This window comes from Prionailurus viverrinus, unplaced genomic scaffold, assembly GCF_022837055.1.
Source record: "Prionailurus viverrinus isolate Anna unplaced genomic scaffold, UM_Priviv_1.0 scaffold_45, whole genome shotgun sequence".
Classification (NCBI taxonomy): domain Eukaryota; kingdom Metazoa; phylum Chordata; class Mammalia; order Carnivora; family Felidae; genus Prionailurus; species Prionailurus viverrinus.
This window is the reverse complement of record NW_025927610.1, coordinates 1534517-1561114: the sequence shown is the minus strand read 5'-3', so window position 1 is coordinate 1561114 and position 26598 is coordinate 1534517. Positions and strand designations below refer to the sequence as shown.

Sequence of the window (26598 nt, the reverse complement as noted above, 5' to 3'; positions counted from 1 at the left end):
GTGGGGCCCGGCCCAGCCAGAGGTCGCGTGGCCAAGCAAAGCCGAGCCTGAAACCTGAATTGGGCTTCGCCCTAGTGCAGGTTCAGGGAGACAGGAGGAGTCGGGAAAAGCCGAGAAGGGGGAGTGGAGTGAGGAGAGAGGGTCCCCAAGCCGACCCCTGGGTTTCCGCTTGGGTGCCTGCGGGGATGACCATGGCATTTGCAGGGACAGGGAGGAGTGGGTGGGGAGAAACGGATGGTGGGGGGTGGTGATAACCAGGGTTCTGCTTTGGACCTGGGGTTTTCGAGATGCTCATCGGTTTCCAAGGGGAGATGTTGTGTATACAGTTGGATACGCGCGTATAGACTGCAGGAAAGCTGGGGCTGGAAACACATGTGGGGGTCACCGGGGTGATGGTGGAATTGAATGCCTTGGTAAGCTTGGAAAATTAAAGATGGTGCAGGGAAGAAGGGTCTCAACGCTTTGGGCTGAGTGGGGCCTGGAGGGGTGAGAGGCAGCGGGCCCCTGTCACTGGCGGTGTGCCTCAGTTCTCCCATGTGCACAGTGGGGTCCTGGGACCGGTCTCACAGAGTTCTCGTGAGCATCAGGGGAGTCAACACACGTGGCTCGCTTAGAGCAGCACCCGGCGTGTCATCAGGAGCTGCCTTCGTTAGGGCTGCCGTGGCCGTTTGGATGGCATTTCAGTGTCATTGAACATTGGAAGGAGACAAAAGTGCCCAGAGGGGCCGGCAGAGGAGGAGCCTCGGACAGGTCCTGAAGAAGATGGGAGACCAGTGGCAGAGAAAGCCTCAAGCGGCACCCACTCTCCACTCTCCACCTCGCCTGTTAAAAGTCCACCTTCAAAACAACACTGGCAGATTGAAATACTTAAGTGAAAGATCTAGCAGGCAGATACTAAGGGGAAAAAAGCTGGTATGACAACATTAATCTCAGACAAAATGATTCAAAGTGGAAAAAAATACGTAAGAAGAACAAAGAGGGGCTCTGTGCGCCACAAATAGGGCATCTCCTTCGTAAAGCAAACTGAGGTGGGACCACAATACGAGCGGACACGTGCTCCCAGGGGGGCGCCTGTGACATACCTTTTCAGAAACTACGAGATTAAGCTGATTAAATAAAAAACAAAACAAAACAGTAAGACTACAGAGTATTTGAACGAGAAAATGGAAAATAAAATCCAACAGGCATATGTCGAACTTTATACCCGATAGAAAAAATACTTTTTTTGCGAAGGTGTGTGAAATAGTCACCAAAGTTGACTCTATCCTATGCCAGAAATGTAGTCGCTACGAACTCTAAAAATATTTATAGCCTACAGAGCACGTCTACTGACAGCAGTATAATTAAAAAGATGTCAATCACAAAAAGACAACAAAAAATAATCCAGACGCTTGAAAGTTCAAAATTTTACTTCCAGATAATCCATGGGTCGAGGAGAAAATTAAAAGGGAAATTGCAATGCAGTTTAGAGCCGCCTGGAGATTGTGGTGCTCCATATCGACAGCAGTGGGACGTAGCCAGAGTGGTTTTCAGAGAAAACTTCCTAGCGTGAAATGTATATATTGTAAAAATGAACAGTTAGAAGGTACAGGAGCTAATCTTTCAGCGTAAGAAGGGAGGAAAACAGAAAAGAAGATAAATGAAATTAAGGTGAAGGAAATAATAAGGCAGAAACTAACCATTTATCCATTTAGCAATTATATTTTGAGCTCTTCCTTTCTCCGGCCTTCCTCTAAGACCTGTTCTGAGCCCTGGGGACACACTTGTGAACAAAACAAGATCCCTGACTTCGTGGGGCTTAATTACATTTGGTGGTGGAACATCACAGGCACAGGAACAGATCGCGCCGTGGGCTGTGGTAATCGAGTGAAGGCGTCAAACCATGTGACGATCACAAGAGAGGCTAGAAGAGTATCCGACAGCATTGCCCACTGGGATTTTTAAAAGTTACACTTGACAGTTAAACATCAGAAGCATCCCGTTAGAGCCAGGAACTAGGCAAGGATGTTCCCTGTCTCAGCAACCGTGTAGCATGGTGTTGGGGATTCCGGCCAACACGATTAGGCGAGAAGAGGAAATAAGGTCAAAAGACTTGGAGAGGAGGAAACCAAATGATCATTATTCTCGAACGATATTAGCATCTAACTAGAAAACCCAAAGCACATCAATGTGCTTGGCCAGACCTTTTGGAACTAATGGAATTAGTTTCTGTTAGAAAGATAAAAACCAGTAGCTTTCCTAAACAACATACATTGTTTCTGTGGGGATGTGTATATGTTGGTAAAAGCATTAAAAATATTGGGAGGAATCAACCTCAAATTAATAAGATGGGTTTTCTCTGGGGAGGGGAGTTAGGGCCAGGATTTTAGGTGATGAGTAACAGCGATTTTATATTTGTGTTTAAATATTTTGAAGGAGAAAATAAATCGTGCATTAAAACCGCAAGATCTATGTAATTGGAAGTCGCGTGCCTTTTAGCCTGTACCATAGCGCTCGCTCACATTTGGGACACACGACCCACTTATTCAGCCACTATTACTGAGCGCCTCGTACGCGCCCGGTCCTGCTCGTCACGATGCTCGGCCAGCAGTGGGGTTCTCCCAGGATCCCTGCGGTCAGTACATGGCTCTTAGCGCAGTTTCACACGAGGGTGAGTACCTTGCCCAAGCTGGGAACCGGGCAGCGTGAGCCCAGGGACCACCCTGTGCCTCACCACACCTGTGCCAGGTGGCGCCGGGTCGGAGGCCCCTGCTCCTAGGACAGAGCTTGCCACAGCGTGGGCCTCCAACGAGTATCTATTGAGTAAACGAGAACCAGGGGCAGCCCCTTGACCTCCTGTTCATCTTCGCTGTCCCCACCCGGCTTTGGGAAGAAAATGTAGAGCGTGGGCTCCCGTATGGTGGAGCCCTGGTCATCTGCTCGTTGCGTAGGAGGGTCGGGCTTCACGGGTCCCTGTGGCCGGCCCGCGAGGTGGGCCCCTCAGGTCTTTAGCACAACCCGCTGGAAGACAGAGTGCTGCTGCGGCCCTGGGGCCCTGCCCATCAGCGGTCCCCACTGCGGAGGAGGGGCAGGGGAGTGCCAGCCTTCTCTGCGTGGACTTGCTAAGGCCCCTTGCTGGGGGGGCCAGCGTGGTGACCGGGTTTGGGGAACGCAGTTTTGGACAAGTGACTTTTTAAGTTTGATCGTTTTCTTTTTCTTTTTTCAAAAAGTTTAAATCCGGGTTAACATATAGTGTAATAGTGATTTCAGGAATAGAACTTAGTGATTCATCCCCTACATATAATACCCAGTGCTCATCCCAACAAGCGCCCTCCTCAATGCCCATCCCCCATTTAGCCCATCCCCCCACCCACAACCCCGCCAGCAACCTCAGTTTCTTCTCTGTGTTTAAGCGTCTCTTGTGTTTTGTCCCCCTCCCTGTTTTTATCTTATTTTTGCTTCCCTTCCCTTAAGTTCATCTGTTTTGTCTCTTAAAGTCCTCATATGAGTGCAGTCATATGATATTCGTCTTTCTCCGACTGACTTATTTCGCTTAGCATGATACCCTCCCGTTCCATCCACGTAGTTGCAAATGGCAAGATCTCATTCTTTTTGATCGCCAAGCAATACTCCATTGTATATATATACCACATCTTCTTTACCCATTCATCCATCGACGGACATTTGGGCTCTTTCCATACTTTGCCTATTGTCAATAGCACTGCTATAAACGTGGGAGTGCCTGTGTCCCTTCGAAACAGCATACCTGTATCCCTTGGATAAATGCCTAGTCGTGCAATTGCTGGGTCGTAGGGTAGTTCTATTTTTAATTTTTTGAGGAACCTCCATACTGCTTTCCAGAGTGGCTGCACCAGCTTGCATTTCCACCAACAATGCAAAGGGGATCCTCTTTCTCTGCATCCTCGCCAACATCGGTTGTTGCCTGAGTTGTGAATGTCAGCCATTCTGACAGGTGTGAGGTGGTATCTCATTGTGGCTTTGATTTGTATTTCCCTGGTGATGGGTGATGTTGAGCATCTTTTCATGTGTCTGTTGGCCATCTGGATGTCTTCTTTGGAGAAGTGTCTGTTCATGTCTTTGGCCCATTTCTTCACTGGATTATTTGTTTTATGGGTGTTGAGTTTCATAAGTTCTTTATAGATTTTGGATACTAACCCTTTATCTGATATGTCGTTTGCAAATATCTTCTCCCATTCTGTCGGTTGCCTTTTAGTTTTGCTGATTGTTTCCTTTGCTGTGCAGAAGCTTTTTATTTTGAGGAGGTCCCAATAGTTCATTTTTGCTTTTGTTTCCCTTGCCTCTGGAGACGTGTTGAGTAAGAAGTTGCTACAGCCAAGATCAAAGAGGCTTTTTCCTGCTTTCTCCTCGAGGGTTTTGATGGCTTCCTGTCTTACATTTAGGTCTTTCATCCATTTTGAGTTTATTTTTGTGTCTGGTGTAAGAAAGCGGTCCAGGTTCATTCTTCTGCATGTCGCCGTCCAGTTTTCCCAGCACCACTTGCTGAAGAGACTGTCTTTATTCCGTTGGGTATTCTTTCCTGCTTTGTCAAAGATTAGTTGGCCATACGTTTGTGGGTCCGTTTCTGGGGTCTCTATTCTGTTCCGCTGATCTGAGTGTCTGTTTTTGTGCCAGTACCATGCTGTCTCGATGATTACAGCTTTGTAGTATAGCTTGAAGTCTGGGATTGTGATGCCTCCTGCTTTGGTTTTCTTTTTCGAGATTGCTTTGGCTCTTCAGGGTCTTTTCTGGTTGCATACAAATTTTAGGATTGTTTGTTCTAGCTCTGTGAAGAATGCTGGTGTTTCTTTGATAAGGATTGCATTGAATGTGTAGATTGCTTTGGGTAGGATCGACATTTTAATGATATTTGTTCTTCCGTCCATGAGTGTGGAATGTTTTTCCTTTGTGTGTGTGTGTGTCTTTTTCAGTTCTTTCATAAGCTTTCTATACTTCTCAATGTATAGATTTTTCACCTCTTTGGTTAGATTTATTCCTAGGTATTTTAAGTTTTGGTGCAATTGTAAATGGGATCGATTCCTTGATTTCTCTTTCTGCTGCTTCATTATTGGTGTATAGAAATGTAGCCGATTTCTGTGCATTGATTTTATATCCTGAGACTTTGCTGAATTCATGAATCAGTTCTAGCGTTTTTTGGCGGAATCTTTTGGGTTTTCCATATAGAGTATCATGTCATCTGCGAAGAGTGAAAGTTTGACCTCCTCCTGGCCGATTCGGATGCCTTTTATTTCTTTGTGTTGCCTGATTGCAGAGGCTAAGACTTCCGATACTGTGTTGAATAACAGTGGTGAGAGTGGACATCCCTGTCTCGTTCCTGACCTTAGGGGGAAAGCTCTCCGTTTTTCCCCATTGAGGATGATATTAGCGTTGGGTCGTTCATATGTGGCTTTTATGATCTCGAGGTATGCTCCTTCTATCCCTACTTTCTTGAGGGTTTTTATCAAGAAAGGATGCTGTATTTTGTCAAATGCTTTCTCTGCATCTATTGAGAGGATCATGTGGTTTTTATCCTTTCTCTTATTAATGTGATATATCACATTGATTGATTTGCAGATATTGAACCAGCCCTTCATCCCAGGAATAAATCCCACGTGGTCGTGGGGAATAGTTCTTTTACTGTATTGTTGGATCCGGTTTGCCAGCATCTTGTTGAGAATTTTTGCATCTACAAAAATTCATCAGGGATATTGGTCTATAGTTCTTCTTTTTAGTGGGGTCTCTGTCTGGTTTTGGCATCAAGGTAATGCTGGCTTCATAGAAAGAGTTTGGCAGTTTTCCTTCCATTCCTATTTCTTGGAAGAGCTTCAAGAAAATAGGTGTTAACTCTTCTTTAAATGTTTGGTAGAGTTCCCCTGGAAAGCCATCCATCCCTCGACTCGTGTTTGTTGGGAGAATTTTGATGACTGATTCAGTTTCTTTACCGGATATGGGCCCGTTCAAATTTTCCATTTTCTCCTGTTTCAGTTTTGGTAGTTTATATGTTTCTAGGAATTTGTCCATTTCTTCCAGATTGCCCATTTTATTGGCGTATACTTGCCCATAATATCCTCCTACGATTGTTCGTATTTCTGCGGTGGTGGTTGTGATCTCTCCTCTTTCATTCGTGATTGTATTTGATTGTTTTCTTTGGAAACCATAGAAGAGGCATGGATATTGCATCGTGTTTAGTTTTACGTCTGCCATGCCGCCTTCGTCAAAGCGATGTGAAATCGTAACTGCCCTGGAAACCCCCAGCTATGGCCGCACAGTTTATGCCTGACATACGAAGTGGGACGTTTCCTTCGTCTCCGAATGGCCTTCCTTGCTCTCGCAGGAGCGGTCCCTAGGTGCTGCCTCTGATGAAGGGACATTTCCTGCCTCAAGCCTCCTTCATGACGGTGTGTGCTGGAGGCTTCTCCTTCCTTGAGGGCCAGCCCTCCAGCCCCAGGCCTGTTGGGGGAGGTACCCTCGCCTCATCTCTACCTGCACCGCCTTGGTGCAGGCTTGGGGCTCCCGGAGGTGCCTTTACTATTCCGTGTGGGCGGCCCTACCCTGGCTGTGGGGACAGTTTAGCAGCATTTTGGGTCTTCCTCACGGAGCTCCAGATTGGGGGTCCCTGGGCTTCTGCGTTGGGCAGTGTGCTGTAGACAGGGACAGGATGTGGCCGGGAGGTGTGCAGTTTATGTGTGGCCGTTGGGGCGAGGGAGAGAGAAGGCTGCCTTCGCGCAGCGTACGTGTCTTACCCATTGGAACGGACGGAATTACTTTCACAGAGAATTAACGAGTGAGTGAGTGAGGCACAGGGTTTAGGTTGAAACCAGCGGAATAAACGCATTTGATCAGGGCTAATCTTTGGGAAATGTCCCGTGTCCCTTTTCGGGGGGTCCTGGAGGCTCCCTGTGGTCAGATGCCACCTTCAGTCTGCCAGCCACGTGTGGTCGTCGCGGGTGGCCCTGAGACCGGAATCCTGAAAATTCAGTGTGACGGGTGACAAGAGGCACCCGTCTCCGCCTGTCGCCTCACACTTCCCACACTGACCCTTTTCGGTTACTGTTCTGCCCACTCGTGTGGCCTCGTGAGCTCTCCCAGCATTTCCCCCCATCTGCTTGGCATTTCACTCTCCAGAAGGACTTGTGTCATTTCAGACGTGGAAAGTGTGCTTGCTCTGCTCTGCCAGAAAGTGATAAATCCGACTTCGGGTACTGACTCCAGGGTAGACTCAGAATTTAGATTTCGGCTCTGGGCCCACGTGTCTTCGTGCCCCTGAAGTTCCCTACGAATCGCGGGGCCGTCGGAGGGCGTGCCTGTGGTCTTGGCCCTGTCACCGGCCACCGTCGGGCGGGCCGCGGGGCGTCTTCTGACCTCAGCAACTCTGTTTGTAAAATGGGCTGATTGAGTTAGAGCACTGATTTCTAGACATGTCTTGAGGAAGCGCTGTAGGTTCCAAAAACATTTTATTCCGATGATCAGTAGGGCTCAGTCGTTACCGGCAGGAGTTTTCCTGAAGGAGAGGAGCTGTGCCAGGCGGAGCAGAATGGGGCCTCCCTGGGGTCTGTCCCACCTGCTGTCCTCTGTGCCCTCTCCCTTCCTCGGCCAAGCCAGACCACCCAAGAGGACTCTGTGTACGGTTTCTTTCAGAAAAACGGCCCTGCTGCTCTACATTTGTTGGCAACTGGGGAATGAAGTGAACACCCAGGTCCGCAGGGTGGCTGTTGTGGTGGGGATGATGTGACAGACCGGGGCGTGCGGCTGGTGGGACGGAGCTAGGGTGGGAAGAGAGGGCGGGGGGCAGGCAGGCAGCCCCCCACCGTGCTGCCACGTCTCCGTGCACAGGTCGGACAAGTTCCAGAATTCTAAATTCGAGCTGGTCTTTTGTCTTGTTGGAAGTGGGCTAATAGAATATAGCTTATTTAACAGTATGTTAGCTCCACTGCGTTTTCAATATTTAGATACACAACACAAGGTCCTTTGTTTGTGCTTTGGCCCCAGACCCTGCAAATGCTAGTTTCTGCCCCAAGGAGAAAATCAAGAGGCCTCTGGGCCCATCCAGTCTACCACATCCCGCCACCCAGAGACGGAAGGACCGTCCTGGGGCCCGAGGCTCCCCCCGGGTTTCCCCTGCACTGAATGTCACGGTTATAAGTGACCTGCTGGCAGGCATCCTCAAGGCCTGGTGGCTTGAAGATGGACAGGTTCACTTGGTGATCAAGCTCAGGCTTTAAAAGGCAGGCGACCCGATCGTAAAACACAGTGAGTCTTACGCCGAGACTGTGCATTCGACTCGATGCATCGTTTATGTAAAAAAGGATTACAAACAAAGAGGGACCCTAGTTAGCGGGTTTGGTTTTTGCGCTGGTAGGAGTTAGTCGTTCTTAAGCTGTCTTGTAGAGACAGTGCAGGTGTATTCTGGGCCCGAGCAAATGAGGAATGTGTCCAGGACAATGGGAGCCCAGCCCCCGCTGCTGGGGAGAGGTCAGAACATGGTATATCAAACATATAAAGCGTAGGAAAGGAGAGTGCGCTCGGGGTTCGGTCAGAGTTGGAGGTGCCCGTATGAACTCACGGCTTTAATAGGTGTAGAGATAAAGGCAGAGACGCCTGCGTATCAGTGTGGGCAGGTGTGGTCCGTTCCCTAGCCGCGTCCGCTGCAAAGTTCTAGAAGCAGCGAGCCTGCCAGTGGAAGCGAGTACCCCTTGTGTGCAGATCTTGGTGCCTAAATACCACTCTTCGGTACAGGGGACCAGCTGTCCTTTTTTTTTTTTTGATGTTTTTATTTATTTTTGAGACAGAAAGCACAGACTGGGGAAGGGCAGAGAGAGGGAGACAGGAACTAAAGCAGACTCCTCACTGACAGCAGAGAAGCCGACGCGGGCTCAAGCCCGTGAGCTGTGAGATGATGACTCGAGCTGAACTCGGACACTCAGCCGACTGAGCCGCCCAAGTGCCCCAGGAACCGGCGATCCTTGAAGCGAAGCCTCAGTTGCTGGGCAGGAGCAGGGCAAGTACAGTGAGCCCGGCCCAAGGTTTTGTTTGTTTGATGTAAAGTGTATTTATGTTATTTATTTTGAGAGAGCGAGAGCGGGGGAGGGGCGGAGAGAGAGGGAGACAGAGAATCCCAGGCAGGTTCCACACTCAACACAGGGCCCAGCACGGGGCTAGAACCCACGAACCATGAGATCACGACCTGAGCCGATATCAAGAGTTGGATGCTTGACCGAATGAGCCACCCAGGCGCCCCTGTTTGTTAGTTTGTTTTAGACTTAAAAATAAGGAAACGCTGAGGCGCCTGGGTGGTTAAGTGTCCGACCTCGGCTCAGGTCGTGGTCTCACAGTTAGTGAGTTCGAGCCCCCACATCGGGCTCTGTGCCGACAGCTCAGAGCCTGGAGCCTGCTTTGGATTCTGTGTCTCCCTCTCTCTCTGCCCCTCCCCGACTCTGCTCTGTCTCTCTCTCTGTCTCTGTCTCTCTCTCTCAAAAATGGATAAACATTTAAAAAAAAATTAAAAAAAAAAAACAAACCAAAACACTGAGTTCCTGATGAGGACTTACCAGAAAGATACAGATACCGGCTTAAAGAGAGGCAGAGAATTAAGAGAGACAGAGAGAAGGGAAAGAAAAATACCCAGATATTTGTGGATTATAAGCCATTGAATGAGATAAAACTCCGCGGAACGCCTACTCGTAGAGATAAATGAATTTGTAAACGTGGGGAGGACAGCTCTTTGTTGCTGTGGAGTTGGCAGCTGGGGGTGGGGGAGGGGTGGTGGCCACAGGCTGGACTGGGAACAAGGTGTGTGCATCTCGTCCCAAGGGAGACCGCAGCCCTGCGGTGGGGAACCTGGTGCCCAAAGCAAACATGACCCGCGTTGCAATGCACTGACATTACGTGCTTCCCGATGAGAAGTCCCGAGAAGGACATGTGTCACTTCCTGAGGATTCCTGCCAAGTGATGGGGAAACCTCAGACGGCCCAAACTGAGGGACAGCCTACAAGATAACTGGCCTCGGTGGAGATCTGGAAACACGGCGGCTGGGAGTTTTTAAAGAGACCTGACAGCTGTGTGGTTCTGCACTCGATCTGAGCTGGGGAGACAGCTGGACGGGACTCTGTTGATGACATTGGAATAGAGGCCGTGTCGCACTTCCCGATTTTGACAGTTGTGCTGTGGTTGTGACAGAGAATGTCCTTGTTCTTTGGAAATTCACACTGAAGTATTTAGGGGTAAAGGGCTGTCTCCACCTGGATCTCCAACAGCTTGGAGGGCGCGTGTGCGTGTGTGCGTGCGCGCGTGAGGCAGGATGATCTAGCAAACGGGCAGAGTGTAGACAGATGTCCAGCGAATCTGGGTAAAGGGTGTGCTCTTGTAACCTTTGTGCAAGTTTGAAGTTATAGGAAAATAAAACGTTTCCCCCCCCCCAAGGACGGCACGTAGAGCCCTAAGAAAGGGGCAGTTTCAGAGCCTGGCCCATCCCGCTGTGGCTTCAGTGACACTGGCGTCTTGTGCTGGCCTGGGACACACGGGGGCCTGGGGCCCGGAGACACGGGGGCCTGAGAGGAGCAGAGTCCGGCTGCTGTGGCGGTCCCCGTCCCCACGGGCTTCGGAAACGTGAGGGCACAAAGGACGTTGAGAGGGAGGCAGGAGCCGTGGGCAGGCTTCATCTCGGTGCCCTCCTGGAGATGTCGGGAGGGATTGGACATCCGTGTGGTGGGACCGTGTGTGCACCGGTGCATCCGCAGGAGGGTCCGCGGACCGCAGCCCGGAGCCACGTCCCGCCCCCTGTGGGTCGTGCAGATGAAACTCCAGCGACGCAGTCCCGCTCTGCTCTGACCCAGAAGTGCGGCCCTTCGTTCCCCAACCGGTACCAGGCAATTTTTGCTGAACGCTTTCTCATTTTTAAAAGGTCGGTCTGTTTACGGGATTTCCAAAACTTTCAAGATACATCGGGAAATACGAGCTCGAAAGCCTCATGATTAGTATGAGAATCTACAGGTATTTGTTCCCTCTACCGCCGCCGGTTTAACAGAGCGCCAACCCGGAAGGAGAGCAGCCTGTCGCCTGTCGGAGGGCCCTGCCGTGGGCCCGCGGCCCTCCCAGCACACAGCTTCTGCAGCCGGGCTCGGGCAGACTAAATAATTCACGTTCCGCGAGCAGCAGCAGGCCGAACATCTCGCTGTGAATTATGCATGCGTCTTCGGGCTGCTTTGTGCGAGGACACTATTGGTTTCCTCTGCGTGAGCCTGGAGGGGGACAGGCGCCCCTGCGGGCCTGCGGCCTGCGGCCTGGGGTCGCTGGGGAGTGTGCTGACCGGCCTCCTGGGGGAGCGTGAGCTGGGAACAATGTCTCTGTGTGTGGCCCGAGCCTTTGCCCGGGGCCCCGGGGGCCGTGCCGCCTGACCCTGGTATGGACTCGGAGGGGTGGTTTGCGGTGAATGGTTGGAAGTATTTGGTTAAGTGGCATCACAGTGGCTCTTATCGGCTCCACCCAGGTAAAGTCCCTCTGGTCTGCGCGCCTTGGCTTCTTGTCGGGGGCTGGCTGACAGCCTTCAGGTATGTCTGCGGAGGGGGCTGGGTCGCCGGGGGCAGTGACCCCGCGCACGGACCCGGACTCGCGAGGGACATACGTGGAGGCGTGTGAGATCGCGGTCTGGACGGGCGTGCGGTGAGGTGGCACCCAGAACCCGGTGTGACAGAATTGGCCACGAGATTTTAGTACGAGGGCACTGTTGACCCCATTTGTGACACGACTGCCCGGCCAGCTTGCAGGTGGTGGCTCTTCTAGCTTTTGGCCGGCCTGAAACGGACTCAAAAGACCTTTCTCTCCAGGAAAGCGTTTCTTCGGCTCCACCTGGTCCACTGACAGAGGAAAACAGCAAAAGCAAAAACAAAAACAAAAACAAAACAAGACGCGGGAAACGCTGTCCAGTGTGACCCTCCAGCCCGGGTGGGGGAGGGGGGGCCCCGCGGACCCGCCTTCTCCTTCGGTTAGCATGGAGAGAGTCTCCGGCAGGGAGTTCGGCGCTGGCTCTGCCCGCCTCCCGTCTGGCCCGGGGCTGGCAGGGACCCTGGCGTGGCAGGGCTTTCGCGCCAGCTCTCGAGCTGGGTTCTTGCAGAACTGTGCCCTGTTTTCCGTGTGTCGAGAACGGTCCCGGGGCGATCCGAGGGTGGAGCAGAGGGCCGGGTGCCTGGCCCTGCGTGGTGGGGACGCGTGGATGGTGCGGGCACCTGCAGCCCGCGTGAGCAGCACCTAGCGCGGCCACGCTCCGGGGTGCCGGCACCGCCCCCCCCCCCCCACCCCCCGGCCCCGGGCCTCGGCGCCCTCCTGCAGGAGCCGGCCTTCCTCACAAGCTTCTGGGAGATCTTTCGGGTAGAGAACTCGGCCTTGACGTGCTCTGTGTGGCCCGCGGTTGTCCCCACTTTGCAGAGCAAGCGTGTTCCTCGAGACCGGGCCGTCGGGAGAGAAATGGCCACGTCCAGGCCTCCATCGGCGTGTGGCCTGCCCCGCGGGTGACCGGGAGCGTCCTTCAGGGTCGTGGTGTCCCGTGTCCCCTCCCTGAGCTCCACCGGTGCTGGGGCTGAGGCCCAGCGGGCATTTGCGGTGTTTCGATGCGGAACAGACAGAAGGGGCCTCAGCTTTCGGTCCCGCGGTGCAGGGAGCCTGGCGGCAGGATGGCTGTCCCCAGCTCTTCGGGGCCCCGTGAGAGCCGGGGCCCGGGGCCTGCGGGCCTGCAGAAGTGGGTTTTCCGCCACCGCGACTCTTCCCCTCACTTCCTGCACGGGAGTCTTCCCGGCCTCCCTCTCGAGGGACGGTCCTTGCCGGCGACCCCAAGGTGTGCCGGGGCAGCGGCCCAGCCCCTCGTGGCGCGTGACACGCGGGCTGGCCAGGCGTCAGGATTTCCCTTCCTTTAATTTCCACGTTTCTTTCTCCGCTAGACTTTTGCAGTGTCAGTCGTTGATCTGTGAGTCTTAAAAAAATGAGGACTGGCCGGTCTCCTAAAAATGAGCTTACTCAAAATACGGGTCATCCGTCACCCCGTTCGTTCGGCAGTGTCCTTCACTCGTTCACTCTCGCCCGCAGCCCGCAGCCCAGCCCAGGGCGCGGCGACAGGCGTCTCTCCTCCCTGCGGTCCGCGTGTCTGGGGAGCAAGGAAGGCGGGTGTTCCAAATCGCTGCTGCTTGCGTGCCTGGAACCCAGGCACCTTTTTTATTTGAGGAGCAAAAGCGCCAGCACCCTTGATGGATGGGGTTCGGGTGCTCTGTCAGTTTGCAGCTCGTCTACCTCTTTGCCGCCCTGTCCTCACGACCCCGTTTACCTGCATCCTCCCAGGGACCGAGCTCAGGGCCAATGGACCTGTGAAGGAAAAAAGTGCCCTCTTGACCTTCCCTTATGTTTCACTGCCCCCTGGGATGTGTGGTTCACACTCTGTGGCCTTAGCACCTTTCCTGGCCCTCACACATTTCCCCTAAGCCCAGACATACCAGCTGTGGGGCTGTGAGCCGTGCCTCTTCTGCCCCAGGGCCTTTGTACATCTGGTCCCTCACGGAAGGCTTTTCTAGCTCCCCCGAGGCCAGTTACCTCTGTCCACCCTTCCGTTCCCAGTTCAGTCAGCCCTTATTGCCTCAAGGAAAAAAGCTGGAGGAAGAGTATTTTGGTGCTTGTACTTAACAGACTGGGTTTTTAAAATTTATTGTTTAGAGAGAGAGAGAGCATGAGTGAGGGAGAGGGGCAGAGGGAGAGAGAGAGAATCTTAAGCAGGCTCTACACTCAGCACAGAGCCCGACATGGGGCTCCATCCCACGACCCTGGGATCATGACCTGAGCTGAAATCAAGAGTCGGACACTTCACTGCCTGGGCCACATAGGTGCCCCGTTAACAGAGTGTCTTATGGTTTTTTTTTTTTTAGCTTTTAATGTTTATTTTTGAGAGACAGAGAGAGCATGAGCGAGGGAAGGGCAGAGAGAGAGGGAGACCCAGAATCGGAAGCAGGCTCCAGGCTCCGAGCCGTCAGCACAGAGCCCGACGCGGGGCTCGAACCCACGAACCACGAGATCATGACCTGAGCTAAGTCAGACTCTCAACTGACTGAGCCACCCAGGCGCCCCTAGACTGTTTTAAAAACTACTTCATTTTGTGAGAATCACCTCATTTATGAACGTGAAGTATAGCGGAAAAGCGCCTCAGACCCAACCAGTTAGATGCAAGATGCTTGTAGTTTAACCTCATCTTTAGCTCCTTGTGGGTGAAACTAAACACGTCCGCACGTGGTGGTGAGCATCTGAAGCCCCTACTCAGTGACTGTCCACACGGTCCTTCCACTTTTCTTTGCTCTGTTGGCCTTTCTCGTGTGGATGTGCAGGTGGCCTCAGATATCAAGGAGATTAGTCCCTCGTGTGATGGGTCATGGGTATTTCCCCACACTTTGTCTTTTGACTTAGTTTATGGTGTTTGTTTCATGTTCATTTCTGACCGAGGTACAGGCCACACGGCATTCTGTTAGGTGAAGGCGGACAACGTGGTGACTTCACGTCTGCGTGGGTCGTGGCACGGTCACCACGGTGTCGTCACCGCCTGCGGTTCCAGAATCTTCTCTTGGGACGGAACTTTGGAGACCTGCTCTCTTCACCGCTTTCAGAGGCGCAACGTGATGCTGTTGGCTGTGGTCGTTGCGCTGTGCACGGCATCCCAGCACTGTTGTGTAACTGGAAGCCTGTCCCTTGTGACCCCTCACCTCCCTCCACCGCCCGTCACCGTCGTCACAGACCGCGGTGTTTGCGTGGTCTGTGGATCCGTCTTGTCCCTCGCCAGTCCGGGCTGTGTCTTCTTGTCCACGGTGTCTCCAGTTTGATTTTCTGACACGTCAGTCTTTGGTCCAGGTGAGATTTATTTCAGTGTGCCGGAAGGGCTCCGACTTGATTATTTTTCAGGTGGCTTTCCAGTCGTCCCAGGACGAGCCGTGTGGCGCCAGCAGGGCGGGGGTGGTGGAGGGGCCGGCCCGCCACCCGGCCCTGCTTTGGTTTGTTTGTCCAGCGTTTCACGTGTAGTTTTCCATGTGAACTTTTACACTCAGTTCATCTGGCTCGGTTTTTTCTTGTTTTTTTTTTTTTTTTATTGACAGAGTGTGAGCAGGGGCCAGGGGGGACAGGGGGAGAGAGAGAACCCCAAGCAGGATCCGTGGTCAGCACAGAGCCCAAGGCGGGGCTCGATCTCACAACAGTGAGACCATGACCTGAGCCAAGGTCAAGAGTCAGATGCTCGGGGCGCCTGGGTGGCGCAGTCGGTTAAGCGTCCGACTTCAGCCAGGTCACGATCTCGCGGTCCGTGAGTTCGAGCCCCGCGTCGGGCTCTGGGCTGATGGCTCAGAGCCTGGAGCCTGTTTCCGATTCTGTGTCTCCCTCTCTCTCTGCCCCTCCCGGTTCATGATCTGTCTCTCTCTGTCCCAAAAATAAATAAATGTTGAAAAAAAAAATTAAAAAAAAAAAAAAAAAAGAGTCAGATGCTCAACCGACTGAGCCCCCCAGGCGCCCCTCAGCTTGTCCTGTTCTAATAAACATCTACTGGGACATGTATTGGGGTGATATGTTGATCTAGGGAGAGTTACCACGTGTGGGTCTTGCCCTCATCGCTGTGGTTACTTGACCCAAATCAAACAGAGCCAGCGAGTCTGTGTGGCCTGTATCGCGTGAGTGTAAAACAGCCAGTTTTCTGCAGGGGGGGGGCGGGGAGGGGGCGGTTCTGTGTGCGGGGACTGGTTACCAGGGTGACGGTGGAGCTGCCGAGTGCTCTGGGGGCCGTGCCGGGACCCCTCGTGGCTGGCCGTGCCGTGCTAAGAGTGTCGCAGGTGTGCACACGGGCCCTGAGGTGAGCTTCACGTCTCGCACGCAAGCTCTGGGCCTGCCTCGGGTCCGGGAGAGCGGTGCGTGCACTGCGCCACGAGGCTCACACGTCCCATGTGCGGCTCTACGGAGCCACGGAGAAGTAGCCCAGCCGTCTTTCTTCCGACCTTGTCCCATCTCGTCTCATTGACGTGTTTTCTATAGCAGTTTAAGTCACTACTCTTTGACTTTATGTTTTTCTTTTCTTTTCCAATCCGAGTGCTTCTTCAACTTTGAATGTCCTGCCCCAGTGGCCCCGAGCCACCAAGCGGGTCCCATTTGACCGACCCCGGGGGGTTGCCTTCTTGGCCCTCCGCCCTCTGGGCCTCCTCGAGGCCCTCTGGGCTGCGGTTGTGTTGTGGCGCCCGCGGGCGTGGCCTGTGCCCACTGCTCCCCGTGCGGCCGCCGGTGGGCATCAGAACTCAGGGCGGCTTCCCGCTGCCCCGCCGGCTCTCACTTTCCCCGTGTCCGGCCCCTCGGCAGCAAGGAGGTACGTTTGCACTGGTGGGCTTAGAGCCGGAGCCGCCCGGCCGGTCCCCTGGGCTCCTCCCGCCGCCAGCCCGGGGGCCGACTGCGCGCAGCAGCACGGGGAGGGGCACGGGGCGCAGCGCACGAACCCTGTTGCATCAGTCAGGGTGCTCCTCTAGACTTCGTGCCCTCCTTTCCTGCGTCATCTGGGGTCCACAGGCTGCGGCCCGGCCTTCGGTCTCCTTGGTGTTGGGACCGGGGGTGGGGGGAGCAGCCCGGTGTGGGACCGTGCGGCAAGCCGTCCGCACAGAAAGGAGCACGTCCGCGGCACAGTGTGCGTCTGGCTCTGCTCCCAGCCAGCCGGCACCCGCCCCCTCGGGTTTCGCCGACCAGGCCTGCCGGGGGGGGGGGGGGGGGGGGGGGGGGGGGGGGGGGAGGCCCAGCCCGCTGCTGACGCGAGGTGGAGACGGTGACGTGGGGCTCCCCAAACACTCCCCTGCCCTTTGTGAAGGGAGTGGGCTATTCGGGGACTCGCGTAAAGCGTGAGGGAACCCAGGCTGTTCGGGGCTATTTTGTAGACACTTGGGAACCGTGGTGTTTTCTGCGCCGGGCCGGCTTCTCACCGGCTGTCCCGACAACACGCGTGGTCATGGAGTCGTGGTACGTTTGGAGGGTAGGCCACACATTCTACAGGGAGACCGTGTGCGGGACGGGACACACGCGTGTGCTTGCCCACGGCACGCACCCCCCCCACCCCGGCACAGAACCCCTTTCGCTCTGCTCGCCCACGGTGACCCTGCACCTCCCAAACTCACGGACGGGGTCACCCGGGAGCCCTGTTGTGTCTGCGGCGTGGGCTTGGCGCGCCCGCTCCGTGTGTGTGCGTGTGGCCGCATGAGGGCCGGGTTCGTCTTGCCCTGTGCCCTGTGCCCTGTGCCCTGTGCCCAGGCCAACGCTGGGCACGCTGTAGGCGCTCGGTGCGTTTTGTCGGCTGAGTGTGTGTTTTAGAGCAGACGCCCGGGGAGAGCCCCTGGCGGCCGCCCGGAAGGCCGGGCCGGGCGCTGCCGGGTGGCGTGGAGGACGCATGTGCAGGTGGGGTCTGTGCTGGTCCCGCAGAGCTGGCCGGCGCTGACCTGAAGGACCGCGCGAGCGACCACAGCCTCAGCAGCAATGCCAGCCTCCCCAGCGTCCAGAGCTGCAGGCGCCTGCGTGAGAGGAGGGCCGCCAGCTGGGCCGTGTCGTTCGAGCGCCTTCTGCAGGACCCTCTTGGCGTCCGCTACTTCTCTGTGAGTAGGGGGTGGTCACGGGGCCCGGGGGCCGTTTGCTCCCTCCGCCAGGGGCTCCTCAAGAAGGACCTGGGGCGCACACCCCAAGGTCAGCAGCGGTGGAGTCGCCAAGCGGCCTCCCGCGGGGGCCTCCCCCTGGCCCCCTGCTCGTCGCACGGGAGACCGGGGCTGGAGGGGGCCTCTGCCCGGCTCGGCCCTGGCTCTGTGTGGAGGGTCCCCCCGCAGCAGCGAGCACGGAGCCTCCTGTCAATGCTTAGCGGAGCTGCACGTGGCGAGCGCGGCTGCTGGGAAGGGTGTCCTGCCTTTGGGGGAACAGCGGCGAACACCAGCACGGTCCTTAAAGTGCGGGCGGCTTTCAGTCTGTGGTCCGCGGCCCTCGGGGAGGCTGGGGAGAGACGCTTCCGGCCCCCGGTGTCTGTGGAAGGCAAACCAAAGCGAAGGGCGGGAGCGAGGCGACAGCTCAGGAGGAGGGCGGATGCCGGTGACGGGCTGGTCGCACGTGAAGGCTAATCGGTGGTGTTTTTCTTAGGATTTCCTAAGGAAGGAATTCAGTGAAGAGAACATTTTATTCTGGCAGGCCTGTGAATATTTTAACCATGTTCCTGCACACGACAAGAAGGAGGTAAGTTTGCTCACGCCTGGGGAGTGGGAAGGTCTCGCCGTGGGCTAGACCCCAGGGCGGTCTGAGGTCGACGTGACTGTGTTCTCATGGGGTTACCGAGAGACGCTTCTTTTTCAGCATAACTTTCCCAATACGTGCGGTGTTTAATTTTGCCTGAACGTGGTTGACGTAAGCGCCCGTGAAACTTCTTTCCGCGGACGTGCTGCCGCTCCGCGTGTTGGAAGGGGACTTAGATCCCCGGGCAGGCGCACGCCCTGAGCGTGTGCGTTCGTGCGGCTCCACTGCCCACGCCTCACCTGCCACCAGAGAAGCCCCCGCGGGCGCCGGCCCTGGTCCACCGTGCGGGCCCTCCTTCCCACCGCGGATGAGGCCTCTTATGTGCCTGGCACACGCCGTGTGGCACGGATGAGTCCCCGCTTGCTGAGACCACACGTGTGAAGCACCACGTGCGGGACGGCCCCTCGGTGCCCCAGGGCCCCAGCAGCGCCCGCGGGAGAAAGTCAGGGAGGAGCCCGTTTGCCGGAAGTTTTCCTACCGGCTTGACCTCCGTTTACTCAAGCAGGCAGTATTTGCTGGGCCCTAGGGAAGTGCGTCTGCACCGCTGGGCCCGCGTCGGGCGTCTGGAACGTGGAGACCAGCAGCACGCTTGCACGTCGGGGGAGCCCGCGGCCCGCGCTTCCCGCCCACACCCGTGTCCTGTCAGCTCTCCTACAGGGCCCGCGAGATCTTCAGCAAGTTCCTGTGCAGCAAAGCCACCACCCCCGTCAACATCGACAGCCAGGCCCAGCTGGCGGATGACATTCTCAGTGCTCCGCACCCCGACATGTTCAAGGAGCAGCAGCTCCAGGTAACTGTGCCTCGGTTCCCCGCAGGGACTCCTCGCCAGGGTCCTCTCCGCGGGACCGCGTGCCCACAAGCGGGCGGCCAGCCCGAAGGGGGGGGGTGCCCACGGAGGTGGATGTGAGGGGCGGAGCCCTGTGTCTCCCACCAGGCTTGTCTCGGTTGGGGGGGGGGGGGGGGGTGGGCATCGGTGGGGCCGTGAAATAACCGGCCACAAGCCCTGTCTGTGGTCGCTCGGACGCACACCTTTGTGTGACATCTCAGGTCCGCGGGTGCCGACGTGTGTGCATGTTCCGAGTTTTTTTCAGTTCCGGGATGTCACTGTGATTAAAAGGGTGCAGTGTCATTTATCACAATAACGAACGTTGTTTGTCCGGGCGCATGACCCACCAGCCTCCTCAGGGAGCACGTCTGTTGCTAAATCGTATGAATAACGTGGAAAGTAGTGGAGGAAAGTGTTTCCAAGGTAGTTCTCGCTTCCTTCAGATTCCCAGTTACATCTGGTTTCACTCTTATCTAACAAAGCGGGGCCTGTCCAGGACTGCCCGGGAGATGCCCGGAGTCTGCTCCTGGTGCCGACTTCCCGTGAGTGGTTGGGGTTCACGGAGTCGGAGAGTGAGGAAGAGGCTGGCGTGGCCTGAGCACCCCTGTGTGGCGGCCGCGGCAGGTGGGCCCGGGGGCCGAGCGCTCCAGTGGCTCGTCAAGCTACAGCGTGCCGCGTGTCCTCCGTAGATCTTCAACCTGATGAAGTTCGACAGCTACACGCGCTTCCTCAAGTCCCAGCTGTACCAAGAGTGCATCCTGGCCGAGGTGGAAGGCCGCTCGCTCCCCGACGCACAGCAGGTGCCCAGCAGCCCGGCCTCCAAGGGCAGCGTCAGCTCGGAGCACTCCGGCGTGTCCACGCCCAAGAAGGTGCCCGTGCGCCCGCCGTGTCTTCTGGGCGGATGGGAGTGCCGGGGGGTGGGGGGTGTGGCTGGGGTGGGGGGTAGGATGGGAAAGGGGGTAGCACGCATTGCTAGATCGCTAGGACCCAGCCCTCCTGGGATGCATCCTGGGCCCGGGGCAGGGGGCAGGGGGCAGGGGGCAGGGGTTCCATTCGCGGTAGTGCTGCCCTCCGGCTGTCGAAGGGTCTGGGCCACCCCACGGATCCGCCTACAGCCCTCTCCAGCTTCCCTTCACGCTTGACGTAACGTTAAAATAATGTTATGCTGGGGCGCCTGGGTGGTTCAGTCGGTTGAGCATCCGACTTCGGCTCATGTCGTGATCTCACGGTTGCTGGGTTTGAGCCCATGGGCTCAGAGCCTGGAGCTGCTTCGGATTCTGCATCTCCCTCTCTCTGCCCCTCCCCTGCTCATGCTGTGTCTCTCTCTCTCTCTCAAAAATAAATACACATTTAAAAAAGTTTAAGTAATGTTACGCTATTTTAACGTCTCTGTTTGATGATAGTTGAGTGGAAAATCGAGATCGGGAAGATCCCTGAATGAAGAGCTGGGGGACGAGGACAGTGAAAAGAAGCGGAAAGGAGCATTCTTTTCCTGGTCCAGGACCAGGAGCACCGGGCGGTCGCAGAAGAAGAAGGAGCACGGCGACCACGCAAACGGTGTGTGGTGGCCGATGGGGGTGGCCTGGCCGGGGTCTGCCGGCGGCGTGCAAGGGCACGTCCGGGGCACACGCAGAACGCGGCTCTGTGTCCGCGGGCGTAGCCCTTTGGGGGCAGGCCAGCCGGAGTGAAACAGTGTGGCTTCGGTGCCGTTTGCAAAAGGGGGTGAGGGTGCGTTCCAGCCCACTCCCCACTCGGCCAGGGCACCCTGCGGGCGGGCCTGGCGTGCCATCCTCTCCGGCCCTCCCGGTAGGAAATGGGGGAGACGAGACAACACAAGTGTCCTGCCTTCTCTGCACCCAGACAGCCTCTTGGTTTCCTGCCTGGGCGGCTTTCTAGGTGTGTGTAGGGGGGTGTGAGCCTTTGTAATTTTTTAAGATGTAGTACCATAGTCGGGGTATCCCGCATTTTCAAAATCGTAATTCTGTATTATTGTAGATGCTGTAGGTCGCCCATTCTGGATATTTTCTCCGTTGGCTTCTTTCTTACGTGTAGCTCAGCAGATAGTGACAGAGGCACAGGCTCCTCCTGGGAGGCGGGGCAGAGGGTTGAAAGCAGCTTCTGACGAGGCAGAGAGCAGTCGACAGTTTACACGGGCCGGGCAGTCATGGGGCGGAAAGGCCCTGGAACGGCGTCGATGGAGGGAGCACAGACAGGGAGCGCTGGAGAGGGACAGGTGGGGGCAGCTCCCGGGACGGGGCCTGTGCCGCGCCAGGCGGCCTGCGTAGTGCACGTTCTGTGTCCTTCTCAGAGCGGCCGGCGAACCGAGTCCTCTCGCGCCCATTTGACAGACTGCAGCAGCTTGGGAAGGTTGTGGGCTTGGCACGGGCACCCCAGTGTTCCCGGGGTCATGCTGTGGGCGGACAGACTCGCAGAACTCAGTCGGCGAGAGACCGTCGCAGGGGCAGGAGCTGTAGTTAGATGGGGCTGGGGACCCCTGAGAACCTAGAGACAGCAGGGGCTGCCCCCCCCAGGAGTCTGGGGTCCGTCCCTGCACCCGGCAGATCTTTAGAGAGCCGTCTGGAGCAGCCTCTAAACCCTGACTCCAGGGCGCTCCCCAGGCATTCCCACTTGGTCGTCTGGGGGTCTGCTGCTTTGGCAGGTGGGCCGGTGGTTCAGGAGGGCAGCGGGACCAGGGACCGCGGTCCCCTGGCGCCCTGGCCTGCAGCTGCTGGCTGTGGCACAGCGGCGTGACTGGGGAGCGGGGCCGGTGTGTGTCAGTTCTCGGGATCTCTAGACTAGCCAGAGGTCACGGCGAGTTCAGTTGGTGGGGGCGATGGGGCGGTCGTTGGCTCGCTTGAGCACCTGGCGGGAAGATGGGAGTCAAGCGTGAGTAGAGGTGCGGTCACTGGTCGGGGTGCTTACCACTGTCCATTTAGGCCCAGAAGCCACGTGTCGAAGTGAAAATTCCACAGCCTAGGAGCGTGTCCTTGTGTGTCTAGGGGCCGGCTACGGCCAAGGGCAGAGCGGAGTCTAGCCGAGGGGGGTGCCTCTGAGAGGCCTCTCGGTGTCCCTGGTCTGCTTGGCCTGAAAGGGTGAGGTTGGGGATGTGACCGAGGAAGGCGGGCCCTGTGTCACGTGCAGAGGGGGAGAGCTGGCCTCTGGTGCTGAGTCACTGTGTTTCTCCATCAAGAACCCCTGCACGCCAACGGAGGCCTGGGTCGCCGCGAGTCACAGGGCTCCGTGTCCTCCGCGGGGAGCCTGGACCTGGTAAGTCACCGCCTCCCCCCTCCCAAAGGCCACAGCGGATTCGTGAAATCCGCCTCCGTGTTTGGCCACGCAAAGCCCCCACTCATGAAGCCGAACAAACGCGGGTGCCGCTGATGTGGGGCGTGTGGGGACACGGGGGAGGGCTGCGGCTTGTGCACTAGATTATTTCTGGCTTTATTGCTGACGTCTGTTCTCATCCAGCTCCCGTTGTGTGAGCCCCACTGAGAGCCAACAGAGCTTTCCGTTGGTCTCGCGTGTGACCGTCCCGTCACCTCCTGCCTCCTCGCACCTGTGCTTCTGCTCGCGGGGGCTACCCTGAGGGGACCCCCGCCCCGGCCTCACCCCGGCCCGTGTGGCAGGCTGGCTGCTGGTCGTGACCCTGCTCTCAGTCAGCTGGGGGCACCTGCTGGCCGCCAGCTCTTGTCTCACAGAGGGCGTGGAAAACCTCCTGGCTCGTGCTCGCAGAGTTCCCCTCCTCTCCAGGGACACTGTGCCACGGTTAGAGCTGGGAGGGTTGAGCCGGTGAACCCCCGCAGGCCAGCAAACCGCCCGAACTCCAGCTTAAGAAACAGAGAGCCTTCCTTACTGCGCCTGCATCCGGGGGAAGGGAGTGGCCGGGGCCATTTTGTAATCAGCCTACCACCTACGGACTCCGTTTTCTGAAGCGATGTCAGGGCCACAGGGATTTCCAGGAGGAGACAGCCACAGTAGAGTGGCGGCCGAGGCAGGTGGTACGGTAGGACACGCAGGAGCCCTTTGCGGCCGGGACACGCCACTGACCCGCAGAGACCAGGGGAGACGTCACGGATAGACCTGAGGCCTGCCGCGGGAACAGGGCCACGGGCTGGCCCCTCGTCCACGTCCTGCCCGCTCGGGAGCCCCCACATCCGGGTGTGGGTCCTGGTGCCGGGACCGAGTGCTGAGTAGCCATTTCCCGAGCCCCCGACTTAGTCCGTGAATAATGCAGACGATGAGATCACAGACTGCCGTTTCCGAAAGCCTCTGCCCGCGGTGCCCCGGAGCCCGCCTCTCCCCGCCCGACCTCCCCCTTCCGCGCGGGTGTCTCGCTGCTGAGGGCCGGGCAGGCTGGCTGGGGCCACGTCCTCACCCGGGGAGGGTGTCGAGCGTCCTCTGGGCGAAAGGGCCCCCCGAGGAGGCCCGGTTCTGTCCCTCACACTGGCCCGGGGCGAGGGGTGGTCTGCCAGCCGCTAAAGGAGGGCGGAGCCGAGGCTCCTACTGTGCCCCTCACAGCCCCGCCCCCTGCACTTCCCGTGCTGAGCCTTGCATAGCGTGTGGGACTGTCAGGACACAACGCCCCTCACTGGTTTCTCTGACCCGATGGCCGTGTCCACGGGAGGAGTCGTCACCCCGAGGGTGCGTGTTCCTGCCTGCGAGCCTTTGCCCGCGCTGCCCTGCTCCCTGCCCCGGCCCCGGCCTCGGGCCCCCTCCCCGTGCCCTCCACAGTCCACAGTCCAGTCCTCTGGGAGAGGCCTCCGGTCATGGGGGCTCAGGTGGGAAGGGCCAGAAGGATAAGGGGGGGCAGCCGAGGGGCCTCCCAGACCGGGCGGGGCCTCAGGCCCCCCGCGTGCATCTGGCCCTCCTGGTGGGTCCCCAGTGCGACCGTCTGCGAGGCAGGAGCGGGCTCCACAGGGCGGCCCCGTCTGCTTCCAGCTCTGGGGCCAACACAAGCCCCCTGAAAACAACACGCGAACGGCCCGTCCCGTTCAGAGCCCAGCGGCTCGTTAAGCCCAGCCCTTGTGAGTGGGTCACAGGCCGGGAAGGGCTAGAGACAGCCGCCTTCTCGCGCGGTACTTAGCAGCCCCACCCACTTGGTCGGCTCCTTGGTGCTGGCGGGGGGGGGGGGGGGGGGGGCGGGAGGGGGGTGCTTCTCGGGGTGCCTGTGCACCCATCGTGACGTTCATCTCCCGACTCCCCAGTCGGAGGCCTGCAGGACCTCGGTGCCAGAGCGGGACAAGGCGGCCAGGCACTGCAGCGTCCAGCTCCCCGACGGGACGTCCTGCGTGGTGGCGGTCCAGGCGGGGCTGTCCATCAAGGAGGTCCTGGCTGGGCTCTGTGAGCGACACAGCCTCAACGGGGCGGCGGTGGACCTCTTCCTGGTGGGCGGGGACAAGGTACAGGGCCCTCGCCACGGGGTCTGCCCGGGAGTGGGGGTGCCGGCGGGTCTGTCTCTGTCTTGCTGGCCAGAGCTGCCTGGGCCCTCCGGTCGCAGGGACGCGTGGCACTGACTTAGCTTGTCTGCGGGGCCGCCTTCTCTGAGCGGCCGCGTGGGACGCACGGCCGTCCCGCTGCAGGCAGGACGCAGGGGCGCGTTCCGGGGGCGTTCGCCCGCCCCGCTCTGACTCGGGTCTCCGTTCTTTCCACGTGTTGCAAAGCCTCTGGTGCTGCACCAAGACAGTAGCATCCTGGAGTCTCGGGACCTGCGGCTGGAAAAGCGGACTTTGTTTCGGTACGAAAAACGCCGCTGCTGTTCCACGGGGTCTCCTGGGCCACACGTCCGTCTCCGGGGGCGTCCCTGCCAGCCCTGCGTGCGCGGCGGGGAAGGGAAGGCAGGCACCCGCTTTGTGGGGTGGGGGGGGAGTGGGGTGGGGTGGGGGGTGGCGGTGGCCGCACCGAGTCCCCAGGAGCCCGCAGCCGGTCACTGTCTGTCCTGCCTCACAGGTGTCCCCAGGGGTGGGCAGGCGGGACAGCACGGTGCTGGCCATCCACCAGGACGGGCCCCCTCTTTGCCCGGGATGACAGCCCACTGAAAACCTCGGAGACGCCCCTCCCGGCTTCCTTCTCGTGCCGAGGGTGCTCCTCGGCCCCAGCCTGGCACGAGCTGCTGAGCCCCGAGGTGCCGCGGGTCGCCTGTGGGTGCCACGTCATCCCGTCCTTGAGAAGGAACATCTGAGTGTATATTTGCAGCAGACGTGTTCGTGTTCCTCCCCCTCCAACCAGGCTGGATCTGGTCCCGATCAACCGGTCAGTGGGACTCAAGGCCAAGCCCACCAAGCCCGTCACGGAAGTGCTGCGGCCCGTGGTGGCCAAGTACGGCCTGCACCTGAATGAGCTGGTGGCCAGGCTGGTGAGTGACCCGGGGGGCTCGCGGGTGTGTGAGACCTTGGTTGGGGCTGGGGTGGGGGGTGGTGGGAGGGGCTGCGGCGTGCAGGCCCGCCTCTGGAGCTCCACGTACGTGCGTGTGTGACCTGGGGGCACGCCAAGGCCATGGGGGGGCGGGTGTCCTAGTGAGTGGAAATGCTCCCTGTTTACTTACACCTTGATGGTGCCCAGGGAGCTCTGGGTGATGGCTGAGACGTGGTTTGGGTCCAGAGAAACAAAAATGAGAAACCAACCACTGAAAAGCCCTGGAATCTCCCCACCGTCTGCAGATCTGATGGGCTGGCAGGGAGCCAGGGGCACGGGTACGTCCCGCACCCTGAGCAGCTGCCGGGCTTTGGCAGACGGCCTTGGGTGCGCCCTCTCGTTTACATTTCCTGAGACCTAAAAATGCGCCATGTCCAAGCAGGGCCCCCGGGGCATAACGTGAGCAAGTGAGGGAGACCGCACACGGGGACAAAGAAGCCAGAGTGAACCAGGGCAGGGTCCTTTCCCCCTGTGGCCAGACGGTTTCGGGGGGACGTCCTGGGGCAGGAGGCTGGCACTCCCGCGGCCCGGTCTGTGCCGAAATCACCGACGTGTTGTGGCGCATTGTGCCCGCTTACCGTGAAGCGTGGTGGTTAATGGTACAGCGTTCGCCCTGTGGTCTCTCTTCGTAGAAGGAACTTTATCAGAGCAATCTATGATTTCGAGTATTTGGAGGATTTTAATGGTCTCTGAATTGGGCCCCAGATCGTTCAAGAGCTTTGAAATGAACGAGGGGGCCGTGTTGCGTTGTTCACCGGGATCCTGAGGGCAGCCCGGGGCCGCTTCCCCAGCTCGGCAGGGAGGGCCGCCGTCGGAGTCTGGACTGTGCCGGACGGAGAGGGACTTGGACTGGGCGCCACCCGGCCTCCTGCTCTCACTCTGAGATCCTGAGCTAGTGCCTCACTGCTCTCTGCCTCAGTCTCCCTGTCTGTAGAATGGGCTTGTTTGCCGGGTGAGCTGCTTTCTGGCTGCTGAGACCCTCACTGGGAAGAGAGGGTCAGCCGCCTTGGGTCTCCGGCCACGGACACTTCTTGTGGCATGGCTTGTGACAGATGTGGCCT

General features: G+C 57.7%; 1 protein-coding gene across 4 annotated transcripts in view; it reads left to right on the top strand.

The window, feature by feature from the left end:
• The window catches only part of RGS12 (regulator of G protein signaling 12), a 118017-nt gene that overhangs the window by 77916 nt on the left and 13503 nt on the right, over positions 1–26598 (top strand). For 3 of the 4 annotated variants that reach the window (XM_047847303.1, XM_047847304.1, XM_047847305.1), the window contains exons 5-13: positions 17452–17621; positions 18151–18243; positions 18947–19090; positions 19816–19995; positions 20530–20683; positions 22317–22393; positions 24331–24525; positions 24787–24860; positions 25352–25478. In XM_047847303.1, the coding sequence (XP_047703259.1) occupies positions 17452–17621; positions 18151–18243; positions 18947–19090; positions 19816–19995; positions 20530–20683; positions 22317–22393; positions 24331–24525; positions 24787–24860; positions 25352–25478 (1214 nt within the window). Of the gene's footprint in view, positions 1–16977; positions 16996–17451; positions 17622–18150; positions 18244–18946; positions 19091–19815; positions 19996–20529; positions 20684–22316; positions 22394–24330; positions 24526–24786; positions 24861–25351; positions 25479–26598 lie in introns of those variants that run through there. The other variant, XM_047847307.1, reaches the window with a different exon arrangement.